Source organism: Hemitrygon akajei, chromosome 21 (assembly GCF_048418815.1).
Source record: "Hemitrygon akajei chromosome 21, sHemAka1.3, whole genome shotgun sequence".
NCBI lineage: Eukaryota > Metazoa > Chordata > Chondrichthyes > Myliobatiformes > Dasyatidae > Hemitrygon > Hemitrygon akajei.
Window position 1 is genome coordinate 57,442,503 of NC_133144.1, and position 14,872 is coordinate 57,457,374.

Here is a 14,872-nt window from a genome sequence, read left to right on the forward strand (position 1 = left end):
AGTTCCCAAAGAGAACTCTGATAGACCAGTCAGATGGTTCACTGCTGCACAGCGATAGAACATAAAAAATCATATGTACAATTAAGAAACTTTAAAAAATAGTAGAAATACTGGAGTCATGATGATCATGATGAAGTCTGCTGGAGAGAGACATTTATATACATGCTGTCCTCCATAATTCAGAGAGATTGAAGGATAAGGTTACAGGGTGACAACATGTGACAGGAGCACTTGGAGCTAAAAACTAATCCCTACTGGGAGATTTTAATCAGGCTAACTTGTTAAAGCCACTAAATATTTATTATCAACAAATCACTTGTAGTATCAGAGGAATATCAGAGGAAGTGTAACAACTGGGCCACTGTTACACAAAGTTCAAGAATGCCTACCATGCTATTCCACACCCACACTTTGGTAAGTCTGATCAGGTGTCTGCACTTCTACTCCCTGAGTATAGGCAGGGACTAAAGACTGCAGCACCAAGAAAGCACACTGAGAACCAAGAAAGTATGGACCAAGGAAGCACAGGAGTGCTTATAGGACTGCTTTGAATTGGTGGACTAGACTGTATTCAGGGAATCATCTTCAAGTCTGGGTGAATATGCCACAGTTGTTACCAACTTCATTAAAACCTCTGTGGAAAACTGTGTGTTTACAAAAACTTACATTACATTCCCAAACCAATAGCCATGGATAAACCAGGAGGTTCGTAGTCTGTTGAGGGCTAAATCTGTGGCATTTAAGTCTGGCAACCCAGGTCTATAAGAAAACCAGGTATGACTTGCGGAGGGTTATTTCAAGAGCCAAGAAACAATTCTGGGAGAGGTTGAGGCCACAACGGATGCACATTAACTTGTAGGGATTTCAGGCCATTACCTTCTACAAGGCAAAACCCAACTTCATGAATGGTAGCAATGCTTCACTACCAGACAAGCACAATGCCTTTTATGCTCACTTTGAAAGGGAGAATGAAACCACAGCTACGAGGATCCCTGCAGCATCTGGTGGCCCTTTGGAGGCTGTCTTTCAAGAGAGTGAACCCTCACAAGGTGGTAGAGCCTGGTGTTGTCTCTGAAAACCTGTGTCAACCAACTGGGGGGGGGGGGGGTATTCAGAGACATCTTCAATTTCTCATTGCTATTATCGTAAGTTCCTACCTGCTTCAAAAAGGCAACGATTGTACCAGTGCCCGAGTAGAGCAGCATGAGCTGCCTTAACAACTATTGTCCAGTAACACTCACAGCCATGTAATGGAATGCTCTGAGAGGTTGGTCATGGCCAGAATCGACACCTGTCTCGGGAAGGACCTGGACTCACTGCAATTTGCCTGTCACAACAATAGATCTACAGCAGATGTGATCTGAATGGCTCTCCACATAGCCTTGACTCACCTGGACAATGCAAGTACCTATGTCAGGATGCGGTTTATTGACAATAGCTCAACATTTAACACAGTCCTGATCTGAAAGCTATAGAACCTACCCTCTATGCCTCCCTCTGCTACTGGATCCTCAACTTCCTAACTGGATGACCACAAATTATGCGGATTAGAAATAACATCTCTACTTCACTGACAATCAACACTGGGATCTGTGCTTAGCCCACTGCTCTACTCTCTCTACACCTGGGACTGTGTGGCACAAATGCCATCTATAAATTTGCTAATGATACAACCATTATAGGCAGAATTTCAGATGGTGCTGAAAAGGTGTACTGGAGCGAGATATATCAGTTAGTTGAGTGGTGTGCCAGAAACAATCTTGCACTTACCACCAATAAGACCAAAGAGCTGATTCTATGCTTCAGAAAGAGTAAGATGAGGGAACACAAACCAATCCTCATCAAGGGATCAGAAGTGCAGAGAATGAGCAATTTCAGGTTCCTGGGTGTCAATATCTCTGAAGACCTAACCTGGACGCAACATATTGATACAGCTATAAAGACCGCAAGTCAGTTACTATACTTCAGTAGCAGGAGATTTGGTTTGTCAACTAAAGCACTCAAAAACTTCTCCAAGTGTACCGCCGAGAGCCTTCTGACTGGCTGCATCACCGTCTAGTTGTGGGGGTGAAGAGGGGGTGGCTACTGCACAGGATCGAAGTGATTTGCAGAAACTTGTAAAATTGATTAGCTCCATCATGGGCACTAGACTCCATAGTATCCAAGGCATCTTCAGGGAGCAGTGCCTTAGGAAGGCAGTGTTCATCGCCAAGGACACCCACTGCTCTCTTCTCGTTGTTACTGTCGGGAAGGAGGTACAGAAGCCTGAATGCACACACTCAATGATTCAGGAACAGCTTCTTCCCCTCTGCCATCCGATACCTAAATGGCCATTGAACCCATGAACATTAATGCTCTACATTTTCATTTCAGTTTTTTTGTACTAATTTTAATGTAACTATTTAATAGACATAAATATACTTACTGTAGTGTAATTCAATTTTTCTTTACTCTGTATTTACTTTATTTATCATGTATCTCATTGGGCTACTGCTGTAAAGTTAACCTATTTCATGACATCCACAGGTGATATTAAACTTGATTCTGATTTTGATAGGAGTGGGATTTTGCCATTCAGCCCATTGAGACTGCTCAGCCATTCTATTATGGCTGACTTATTATCCCTCTCAACCCCATTCTGCTGTCTTCTCCCTGTAATTGTTGATGCCTGATTAATCAAGAACCTATTCAAGAATCTACATCTTAAATATATCCAATGAATTGACTGTACAGCTCTCTGTGATAATGAATTCCACAGACTCACCATCCTCTGGCTAAAGAAGTTTTTTCTCATCTCTGTTGTGAGTGGATGTTCTTCAAATCTGAGGCTGTGCCCTCTGGTCCTAGAGTCCTCCATAAAGAAAACCTTTTCCCCACATCCATTCCATCTAGGCTTTTCAATATTTGATAGGTTTCAATGAGAAAGTTCCCATTCCCATTTCCACCCCTCCCATTCTTCTAAATTCCAGAGAGTACAGGCCCAGAGCCATCAAATGCTCCTCATATATTAACCCTTACACTCCTGGGATCATTCTTGTGAACCTCCTCTGGATCCTCTCCAATGTCGCACATCTTTTCTTAGATAGGGGGCCCAAAACTGCTCACAATACTCCAAGTGGTCTGACCAATACCTTATAAAGCCTCAGAATTACATCCTTGCTTTTATATTTTGGTCTTCTCAAAATGAATGCTACATTGCATTTACTTTCCTTATCACTGGCTCATCCTGCAAGTTAAACTTTAGGGGATCCTGCACGAGGAATCCCAAGTCCCTTTGCAATTCTGATTTTTGAACTTTCTCCCCATTTAGAAAATAGTCCACACCTTTATACCTTCTGCCAAAATTCATGACCGTGCACTTCCCTACACTATATTCCATCTGCCACTTCTTTGCCCATTCCTCCAATCTGTCTCAATCCTTCTTCAAATACCCTGTTTCCACAACACAACTTGCCCCTTCATCTATCTTCATATTATCCATAAACTTGGCCACAAAGCCATTAATTCCTTCATCCAAATCAAGAACCATTCCTAATACTGCACCCTGCAGAGCACCTCTAGTCACCGGCAGGCAACCAGAAGAGGCCCATTTTATTCCTACTCTTTGCCTCCTTCCAGACAGCCAATCTTATATCATGCCAATACCTTTACTGTAATACCATGGACTGTTATCTTGTTAAGCAGCCTTATGTTCAGCATCCTGTCGAAGGCCTTCTAAAAATCCAAGTACACAACATTCACTGACTCTCCTTTGTCTATCCTGCTTGTTTTTAGTTGATGTTCTTCATCAAAGGTTGCTCTCTTTTGTTTTAAAGATTTGATCAGTAGTCGGTTGGAAATGGCAAAGAAACTGGGGGCCGATTTTACGATTAAAATAGACGGGGAGACACCTGAAATCTTGGCCAAGAAAGTAAAAGCTGTTCTTGGTACCATGCCGAATGTAAGCCTTGAATGCACTGGGAAGGAGTTCTGCATGCAGGCTGGCATGTATGTAAGTACCACATCAGTTTCCCTCCATGGTATTTGCTGACAGCTACCCTTGTATTTCTGAGCACAAAAACTACACATTGTGGTGAGCATTTCATGATGACGGGCAAGAAAGGCTTGTTTAACTCAACAGCCATTTTTATTGCAATGACCACAAACATAGACCAGGCACTATGACCTGGGGAGAGAATGCACTCAGTCACATAAAGACAGGGAAGGTGATTATTACATAGCCAGTTACAGTCAGGGTGAACACACATGTGAATAATTGTATAACCCAAACTAAAGTGTGACAGTAAATGAACTTGACTGGTGGCTGTTGCTGTCGGTCCACTTTCTGGAGCTGCCCTGCCAGAGTGCCATGGCTTCAGTGCTGAGGAAGAGTGTTGTCCCCTGGCACGTCCACATGGGCCCCCCAGTGGGACAGCAGATCCAGGCCAGTGATGCAGGAGCCCCGGGTGTCAGCTCACCACACATTGTGCTCCACAGTGTTTATCCCCACTGTGATGTGCATCTATCTCTTCCCTCTCATTGCCTCACAGTTGTCAGTGACTGTATCCAGTTGCACCGCCGTCATCGTCCACCCAGACAGGGATAGCTAGTCCATGTTTGGGAGGGCACCCAGACTGGTGATGGTGAAGTTGACCCCGTATCTACTGACACATGGCATCTGATGTCCTCCACCACACAGTCCACGTACAAGCCTTGCCCTTTACCCAAATGGCCCACCCAGATAGACCACAAAGGAGGAACTCTGCTAGCGGTCTCGGGTGGAGCCACCCATTCGTCATTTCCCAATGGCCTGCCACACCAGCAGATCGCTCCGTGGCATAGGGCGGGTCTGGCGAGGTGCTGGTCAGACCTGTCTCATGGGCTCCTCCTTGTCAGTTCCCTCCTCCACCTCAGTGACACAAGCCCGGGCTTGTGGTATGTGAGGTGATGCTAGAGCACCTTGGAGGGTTATAATTTACAAAGGTGTGAAAGGGACAAAGCTTGACAAAGTTCCACATGGAAGGTTAGTTAAGAAGGTTCAGTCGTTAGGTATTAATGCTGGAGTAATAAAATGGATTCAACAGTGGCTAGATGGGAGATGCCAGAGAGTAGTGGTGGATAATTGTTTATCGGGATGGAGGCCGGTGACTAGCGGGGTGCCTCAGGGATCTGTTTTGGGCCCAATGTTGTTTGTAATATACATAAATGATCTGGATGATGGGGTGGTAAATTGGATTAGTAAGTATGCCGATGATACTAAGGTAGGAGGTGTTGTGGATAATGAGGTGGGTTTTCAAAGCTTGCAGGGAGATTTATGCCGGTTAGAAGAATGGGCTGAACGTTGGCAGATGGAGTTTAATGCTGAGAAGTGTGAGGTTCTACATTTTGGCAGGAATAATCCAAATAGAACATACAGGGTAAATGGTAGGACATTGAGGAATGCAGTGGAACAGAGAGATCTAGCAATAACAGTGCATAGTTCCCTGAAGGTGGAGTCTCATGTAGATAGGGTGGTGAAGAAGGCTTTTGGAACGCTGGCCTTTATAAATCAGAGCATTGAGTACAGAAGTTGGAATGTAATGTTAAAATTGTACAAGGCATTGGTAAGATCAAATTTGGAATATTGTGTACAGTTCTGGTCACCGATTTATAGGAAAGATATCAATAAATTAGAGAGAGTGCAGAGACGATTTACTAGGATGTTACCTGGGTTTCAGCACTTAAGTTACAGAGAAAGGTTGAACAAGTTAGGTCTCTATTCATTGGAGCGTAGAAGGTTGAGGGGGGATTTGATCGAGGTATTTAAAATGTTGAGAGGGATAGATAGGGTTGACGTGAATAGGCTGTTTCCATTGAGAGTAGGGGAGATTCAAACAAGAGGACATGATTTGAGAGTTAGGGGGCAAAAGTTTAAGGGAAACACGAGGGAGTATTTCTTTACTCAGAGAGTGATAGCTGTGTGGAATGAGCTTCCTGTAGAAGTAGTAGAGGCCAGTTCAGTTGTGTCATTTAAGGTAAAATTGGATAGGTATATGGACAGGAAAGGAGTGGAGGGTTATGGGCTGAGTGCGGGTAGGTGGGACTAGGTGAGATTAAGAGTTCGGCACGGACTAGGAGGGCCGAGATGGCCTGTTTCCGTGCTGTGATTGTTATATGGGAAGCTCTTGCTGGGTTGTGGGAGGGAGTAGGGGGTAGCCATACTGAGCAGCGGCAGAGATCTGCTGTGAATGCCCACAAGCTTTCTCCCACATGGCTCTGCCTGCTGGCCATTTCTTCCCTCATGCTTCCTTTAATGGCCTCTGCCCGAAATGCTGTTCCAGTGCTGCTATGAGGTCCCTGTAGTCACGCTGCTCAGCCGATGTCAGGTCAAGGAGGGTACATGGGACATCCTCCCTACCCCCTGGGCAGGGTGCACCGCCTTCTCAGTGGGGCTCCACCTATTTTGCATGCAGCAGCTTTGACTTTTGCCAGGTAAGACTCCAGACGACTAGCAGCATTGTATCTGGGGAACTTCAGCATGGACCTTGTAGAGTGAATTACTGAGGCCTGTTGGTCTTCCTCTTGCTCCAGCAGCATCGGTGGTGTTTGCCATGTTTCCAGTCCTCCCATGGCAGCGTGTCTTTGGGAGCCCAGCCTGAGGATACAGAGCACTACTCAGTCCTTCAACTTATTCCCCGGGTCTTAAGGCACTCCGTTCAACGTCATAGCTCTTCAATCTCGCTATCAGTTTCTAATCCCACTCCTGACACCATTTGGTCCATAATGACAGATGAGGAAAGCTTGGTTAACTCAATAGGTGTTTTTATTGCAGTAAACACAAAAACAGACCAGGCACTATGACCCGGAGAGTAAACTCTCTCAGTCACAAACAGATGGGAAAGGTGATTATTACATACTCCTGTTACAGTCAGGGTTCTGCACACACGTCAATAATTGTATGAAACACCCTGGTTTCCTTGGCTGTGTAAGTCTAGGGGAGACGACCTCCGGCCTCACCAAACTCTCGAGATTGAGGCGCGCTCAATCCCACCCTAAACCCCTGTCTGTGTGGATGCTGTGTCATTTGCTACCCTGTTACAAATGAATACCACAAAGTAACAAACAGTGCACTGCATATGATTAAAGGAATTTTATATATTAATCTTAACTAAAGGGCTAGCAAAGAATAACAAAAAAAAAGGCCCATTCTAATTAAACAATCAAACATGCACAATTTGGAGCTCATCTTGAACTTCTCTGTCACTCATGCGCTGGGCCCTTGGTCAACATGAAAGCTCACATCACCTTCCTAATGTCGCTTGCAATCCATCGCGACCAAACGGGTCTCCCATCAGATCCTATGCTACGACCGATTCTCCCCAGTGTCTTCTTTCTTCATCTCCTCTCAAACAAAACCTCCAAGCCCAACCTTCGTGTCCCTCACCAGAAAAACCTCCCCTTAATCTGACCATCCTAATTGGATGGCACATATTTCTCCTCATCCCTTGTCTTCAACAATAACCCAAACATGAGCTGAAAATAAGCAGCTCTCACATAACAGCGCAAAATGAAATACATGCAGCATAACAGTAAAAAATATGAACCAGGGTATTATATGTATAACCCTAGCTAAAATGTAATAATAAATGAGTTTGAACATCCCACCATAATCCCACAAAAGCATTTTAACACAAGAACAATAAATAGCGCTGGCCAATAGGAATGCAGGGGTGGGCTGCCGATCACTCCTCCCCCCCCCCCGGAATTCTACACGACCCCACCTGAAGGGTTAGTCATTCCCAGCAACCCCAGAGTCCACAACAAAGTCCAAAAGTGGTGGTTGAGGATGCTGCCTAGGGTGCTGTGGGGTATCTGTAGCTCCCCCCATGGGAAGCACTGTTTGGCAAGGGAAGTGTTACTTCCTTCCTCCAGCCTTGCTGGGTCGGTGGTGGCCAAGGGCCAATATGGTGCCAACCAGTCCCGGTGCAGCACGACTGCCTTCTGCTGCTCAGGCAACTACATTTATTTTATTTTATTGTAATCTATTTCAGATGTACAGCATGGAACAGGCCCTTCCACCCTATCAAACCGTGTCACCCAGCAACCCACCTACTTAACCCTAGCCTAATCACAGGACAATTTACAATGACCAATTAACCTACTAACTGATAGCTCTTAGGACTTTGGAAGGAAACTGGAGCACCTGGAGGAAGCCCATGCAATAATGGACAAAATGTGCAAATTCTGAGCTGTAATAATGTCATGCTAACTGCTGGCATGGCGCCACATTTGTACACAATATTTAAAATGGAAAATACTTATACACATATTTTATTCCATATCTGTACTTTAAACTCTATTTTTATATAATTGTTTCTACTTTATAAAAGTTGAATGTAGTGTTACGTACCCCGTAACTGGGTCACTTACCAGCAAAGATAGAGAGGTCCGTTGAAGTCTGATGGTACTATTTTTAACAGTATTTATTGATAAAAATACACAAAAAAAATCAACGCAAACATACAGATAATATACGTCGTCAATACTAAATCTAAAAGCGCGGGTATAATAATAATCAATAAGAAATAGCTCTATCGTTGTCTAGGGGATAATGTATTGTCCGATGGAAATATAAAAGTCACTCAAGTTCATTCAAGCTGCAGGCTGCAGCCTTTGGTTGGAGTCAAGAGAGAGAGTTTAAAACTTGCCCATTCCTTTTATGATGTCAATCCTTCGAGAGTCGTTGGAGCTGATTTCTCCTTTGTTTTAGCTAAAGCCGTTCTTCCGTGGTGAGGCCCACCAATTCCGCGGCAAAAGGAAAAGGACGCACGTGGGCTTTCCACCGGCTGTCGCTATTAAGCTGTTACCAGATTTTTAGCGTTTCTTCTGGTGCGTCTAAAGGGGCTGTTCCCCAGACCCTCTTTTATCCTGACTCACAGGGTCTCAGATGTCAATCAGGTTGGAAGGATGCCACCCTTCAACCAGCCCACTTTTGGTCATTCCCTGAGGGCTTCAAATAAATAGCACAGTACTCAATACACAATTCCATCTCCAAGAGACAATGGCCGTTTCCCGTGGCTTTGTATCGCTGAGGGGCCAGGACATTCCAAACGTCTCTCTCTCATTTCCTGGGTCTCCTGACCTGAATTAATAGCGATCTTGCAATCCTCAAAAAGGATGGGGGCTACTTTGGACCCTTCGGCCCCTCAGAGTTGTGGCACGTTCGTAACAGTAGTCTTTTATTTATGTTGTGCCCTGGCCAACATACCATCATAAATCCTTAATACATGTAAATATATGCGTATGATGAATTAAGTTGACCCTTGATTGTTAATCCTTGATCAAGTGCCCTCCAATTAATTGTATGCTACAGGAGCTTATCATTTTGAAATACTTCAATTACTTGTAGTGCATAAGAAAGGGAGCATCACTAATCCTGTTTCTTCAAACATTATTTCCTAGGCTACATGTTCAGGGGGGACTATGGTTCTGGTTGGTCTTTTTGAAGAACAGATGAACATTCCAATTACCCAGGCAATTATTCGAGAGGTGGATATTCGAGGATCTTTCAAATATTGTAACACGTAAGTATTGACAATATCTTTGCCTGTTCAAATTTGAAGACACGGAGCCAGGGAGCAAGGAAGTGAGCCATCTGGCCCCTGAATCCTTGCTGATTATTGAACCCTTTTACAATAATCTTATGCTCACCCCATTTACTCCTTTCACCCAGACTCTTGGTATTAATTCTGGTTTCCGGTTTAAGATGGTGCTACCAAAGACATGTGACAGCTTACTGGTGGTTCAAAAGCAAAGGAATTCAATTAAAAGCATTAATAGTAACACTTTATTGAAGTAAATTGTGGTAAACTATCAGTCCAAACAAGGTAGCGGTATCTGAGGGCAAAGTGAGTTCGAGAGATGTGCGCTACTGGTGCGCTGCAAAATCGAGGCACTTGAAGTTGGAGCCGTGCTGGTTGGAATGGATGATTTGGAGGGGAGAAGATGATTCAGAGGAGTTTGAACTTCCATCCAGCCAGCCCAGGATCATGCTAAGCATCGAGCCAATTTGGAGAGGTACAGAACAGCTTCTTTATAACTATGGCTGTGGAAAAGATGTTTCTTATAGTGATAGAGTTAAGGACCAGAGGGCACAGCCTCAGAATAGAAGGACATCTCTTTGGAAGAGAGACAAGGTGGAATTTCTTTAGCCAGAGGATGATGAATCTGTGGAATTTATTGCCACAGACATCTGTGGAGGCCAGTTCATTGGGTATACTGTATTTAAAGCAGAGTTTGATAGGTTCGTGATTAGTAAGGGTGTCAAAGGTTATGGGGAGAAGGTAGGAGAATGGGGTTAAGAGGGATAATAAATTACCATATTTTATTTATTTTTATTTGTGGATACATTGCAGGACAGGCCCTTCCAGCCCTTCAAGCCATGTCACCCAGTAACCCACCGATTTAACCCCAGGCTAATAATGGGACAATTTACAATGAACTATTAACCTACTAACCAGTATGTCTTTGGACTGTGGGAGGAAACCAGAGCACCTGGAGGAAACTCATGTACAAATGGGAAGCAACATCCAACCTTGCTTACAGAGAGTGTCGGAATTGAACTTCGTACTCCGACGCCCTGAGCTGTAATGGCATTGTGCTAACCACCATGCTACAGTGGTGCCTCAAATGGAATGGCGGGGCAGACTTGATGGGCTGATTGGCCTAATTCTGCTCCTATGTCTTATGGTCTAATGGACCCTGTAACTGTGAATAAACAAGTGTGTGGAATTTTTAGAAATAGTAAATGTTCAGACAAAGGGCTCTGATTGTCTGAGATTGGCATTTCAAATTCACCACACATAGTTCATGCTGTCATAAGTTTTGTAGATGGGACAAGGAGCCTGCCAGTTCACAGACACAAAGAGATTCTGCAGATACCAGAAACCTTGAGTAATACACATACAACGCTGGAGCAACTTAGCAGATTGGGCAGCACTTGTGGAGGGGAATATATAGTTGATGCTTTGGGCCAGTATTTCAGAATCAGAATCAGAATCAGGTTTATTATCACCGGCATGTGATGTAAAATTTGTTAACTTAGCAGCAGCAGTTCAATGCAAAACATAATCTAGCAGAGAGAGAGAGAAAAATAATAAATAAAATAAAACATAATAAATAAACAAGTAAATCAATTATGTATATTGAATAGATTTTTAAAAACGTGCAAAAACAGAAATACTGTTTAAAAAAAAAAGTGAGTTAGTGTCCAAAGCTTCAATGTCCATTTAGGAATCGGATGGCAGAGGGGAAGGAGCTGTTCCTGAATCACTGAGTGTGTGCCTTCAGGCTTCTGTACCTCCTACCTGATGGTAACAGTGAGAAAAGGACATGCCCTGGGTGCTGGAGGTGCTTAGTAATGGACGCTGCCTTTTTGAGGCACTGCTCCCTAAAGATGTCCTGGGTACTTTGTAGGCTAGTGCCCAAGATGGAGCTGACTAGATTTACAACCTTCTGCAGCTTCTTTCGGTCCTGTGCAGTAGCCCCTCCGTACCAGACAGTGATGCAGCCTGTCAGAATGCTCTCCACGGTGCAACTATAGAAGTTTTTGAGTGTATTTGTTGACATGCCAAATCTCTTCTAACTCCTAATAAAGTATAGCCACTGTCTTGCCTTCTTTATAACTACATTGATATGTTGGGACCAGGTTAGATCCTCAGAGATCTTGACATCCAGGAACTTGAAGCTGCTCACTCTGTCCACTTCTGATCCCTCTATGAGGATTGGTATGTGTTCCTTCGTCTTATCCTTCCTGAAGTCCACAATTAGCTCTTTCGTCTTACTGATGTTGAGTGCCAGGTTGTTGCTGTGGCACCATTCTACTAGTTGGCATTTCTCTCTCCTGTACGCCCTCTCGTCACCACCTGAGATTCTACCAACAATGGTTGTATCATCAGCAAAATTGTAGATGATATTTGAACTATGCCTAGCCACACAGTCATGCATATGCAGAGAGTAGAGCAGTGGGCTAAGCACACACCCCTGAGACCCCTGAGGTGTGCCAGTGTTGATCGTCAGCGAGGAGGATATGTTATCACCAATCTGCACAGACTGTGGTCTTCCGGTTAGGAAGTCGATGATCGAGTTGCAGAGGGAGGTGCAGAGGCCCAGGTTCTGTAACTTCTCAATCAGGATTGTGGGAATGATGGTATTAAATGCTGAGCTATAGTCGATGAAGAGCATCCTGACGTAGGTGTTTGTGTTGTCTAGGTGGTCTAAAGCCATGCGGCGAGCCATTGAGATTGTGTCTGCTGTTGATCTATTGTGGCAATAGACAAATTGTAATGGGTTTAGGTCCTTGCTGAGGCAGGAGTTCAGTCTAGTCGTAACCAACCTCTCAAAGCATTTCATCACTGTTGACGTGAATGCTTCTGGGTGATAGTCATTATGGCAGCCCACATTATTCTTCTTTGGCACTGCTATAATTGTTGCCTTTTTGAAGTAAGAGTGGTGCTCTTGATTAGGGATGAGATCAGGGCGATTGTGAGAGATGATATAAGATCTACGGAGCAGAATGTTGAGTCCACCTGGGTAGAGATTAAGAATAGTAAAGGGAAAAAAATCACTGGTGGGTGTTGTCTTTAGGCCACCTAATAAGAATATTGCAGTGGCAGAGGCGATTAACCAAGAATTAACTGAGGCTTGTAAGAACGGAACGGCAGTTGTCATGGGGGATTTTAACTTCCACATAGATTGGGTGAATCAGGTTGGTTAAGGAAGTCTTGAGGAGGACTTCACAGAATGCATCCGTGATGGCTTTCTTGAGCAGCATGTTAGTGAACCTACAAGGGAAAGTACTATCTTAGATCTAGTCCTGTGCAATGAGACAGGTAAGATTAACGATCTTGTAGTCAGAGATCCTCTTGGAAAGAGTGATCATAGTATGATTGAATTTCGCATTCAGTTGGAGGATGAAATAGTTAGACCTAAAACTAGTGTATTATGTTTGAACAAGTGAGTCTATAATGGGATGAGGGAGGAGTTGGCTAATGTGGATTGGTAGCACAGGCTATTTGGTAGGACAGTTGAGGAACAGTGGAATACTTTCAAAGAGATTTTTCACAGTGCTCAACAAAAGTATATTCCAGTCAAAAGTAAGGACAGTAAGTGTGAGGAGAACCAGCCTTGGATAACTAAGGAAATAAAAGATAGTATCAACTTAAAAGCTCGTGTACAAAGTCGCAAAGAGTAGTGGGAGACTGGAGGATTGCAAAATCTTTAAAAAGCAACAGAGAACAAGTAAACAAGAAATAAGGAAAGGGAAGATAGAGTATGAAAGTAAGTTAGCACAAAATACAAAAACAGCAAAAGTTTTTATAAATACACAAAGCGGAAGAGGTGACTAAAGTCAACGTGGGTCTCTTGGAAGACAAAAAGGGGAAATTGACATTGGGTGATAAAGAAATGGCTGAGGCATTGAACGACTATCTTGTGTCGGTCTTCACAGTGGAGGACAGATCTAATATGCCAAAGAAGGACATGATGGACAAAATGGGAGGTGAGGACCTCAGTAAAATCATTGTCACTAAAGAGATAGTGATGAGCAAGCTAGAGGGCCTGAAGGTAGATAAGTTGCTAGTCCTGATGGGATGCACCCCAGGGTGCTGAAGGAATTGGCGGAGGTTATAGTAGACGTGTTGGTTTACAGACAGATCAGCCATGATCTTATTGAATGGCGGGGCAGGCTCGACGGACTGGATGGCCTACTCCTGCTCCTATTTCTTATGTTCTGCCCGTAGCAGTAAGAGGTTGAAAATGTCCTTGAGTACTCTCGCTAATTGGTTGGCACAAGTTTTCAGAGCCTTACCAGGTACTCCATTGGGACCTTCCACCTTACGAGGGTTAACTCTCTTTAAAGACAGCATAATTTTGGCCTCTGAGACAGAGATCACAGGGTCATCAGGGGCAGCAGGAATCTTCACAGCCATAGTTGTGTTCTTCCTTTCAAAGCGTGCATAGAAGGCGTTGAGTTAATCTGGTAGTGAAGCATCGCTAACATTCATACTGTTGGGTTTTGCTTTGTAGGAAGTAATGTATTGCAGTCCCTGCCAGAGTTTGCTGTGCATCTGATATCACCTCCAACCTCGTTCAAAGTTGTCTCTTTGCCCTTGAAATAGCCCTCTGCAAATCGTACCTGGTTTTCTGGTACAGGCTTGGGTTGCCAGACTTGAATGCCACAGATCTAGCCTTCAGTAGATGACATATGTTCATCCACAGCTTTTGGTTTGGGAATGTACAGTAAGTCTTTGTAGACACACACTCATCCACACAGACTTTAATGAAGTCGGTAACAACTGCCGCATACTCATCCAGGTTTGAAGATGAATCCCTGAATACCATCCAGTCCACCGATTCAAAGCAGTCCTGTAGGCGCTCCTGTGCTTCCCTTGTCCAGACCTTCTTGGTCCTCACTGCTGGTGCTGCAGTCTTCAGTCTGCCTATACGCAGGGAGTAGAAGTACAGATAGGTGATCACACTTCCTGAAGTGAGGGCGTGGGTCTGTGTTGCCTATCCGTTCACTACCGGGTCAGGTCGTATAGTGATGCCACATGGAAACTGGCCCTTTGGCCCAGCAGGGCTGTGCTGACTATTCACCACCCAGGTTACACTAATCCCACGTCCCCATTGCCTGAACGTTGTGGTGTTACCGGTTCACTGATAGCTGTCCTCGACTGCACAGGAGTTAGCTGCTGAGGGAGAACGGTGCTGAAAAGGCAACAAGTTGCCACGTTCGGAACAGTTGTAACTACATCATCATTTGTGTTTAGCAGTGGAAGATATCTATTTGTTTTCTCTCCAGATCATATTATAACCATATAACAATTACAGCACGGAAACAGGCCATCTCAGCCCT

At 44.2% G+C, this 14,872-nt stretch overlaps 1 protein-coding gene across 1 annotated transcript in view; it reads left to right on the forward strand.

The window, feature by feature from the left end:
- LOC140714329 (sorbitol dehydrogenase-like) overlaps positions 1 to 14,872 on the forward strand; it is a 55,635-nt gene that overhangs the window by 27,410 nt on the left and 13,353 nt on the right. Inside the window, exons 8-9 of the mRNA XM_073025491.1 lie at positions 3,816 to 3,991; positions 9,421 to 9,542. Coding sequence (XP_072881592.1) covers positions 3,816 to 3,991; positions 9,421 to 9,542 — 298 coding nt within the window. The remainder of the gene's footprint in view (positions 1 to 3,815; positions 3,992 to 9,420; positions 9,543 to 14,872) is intronic.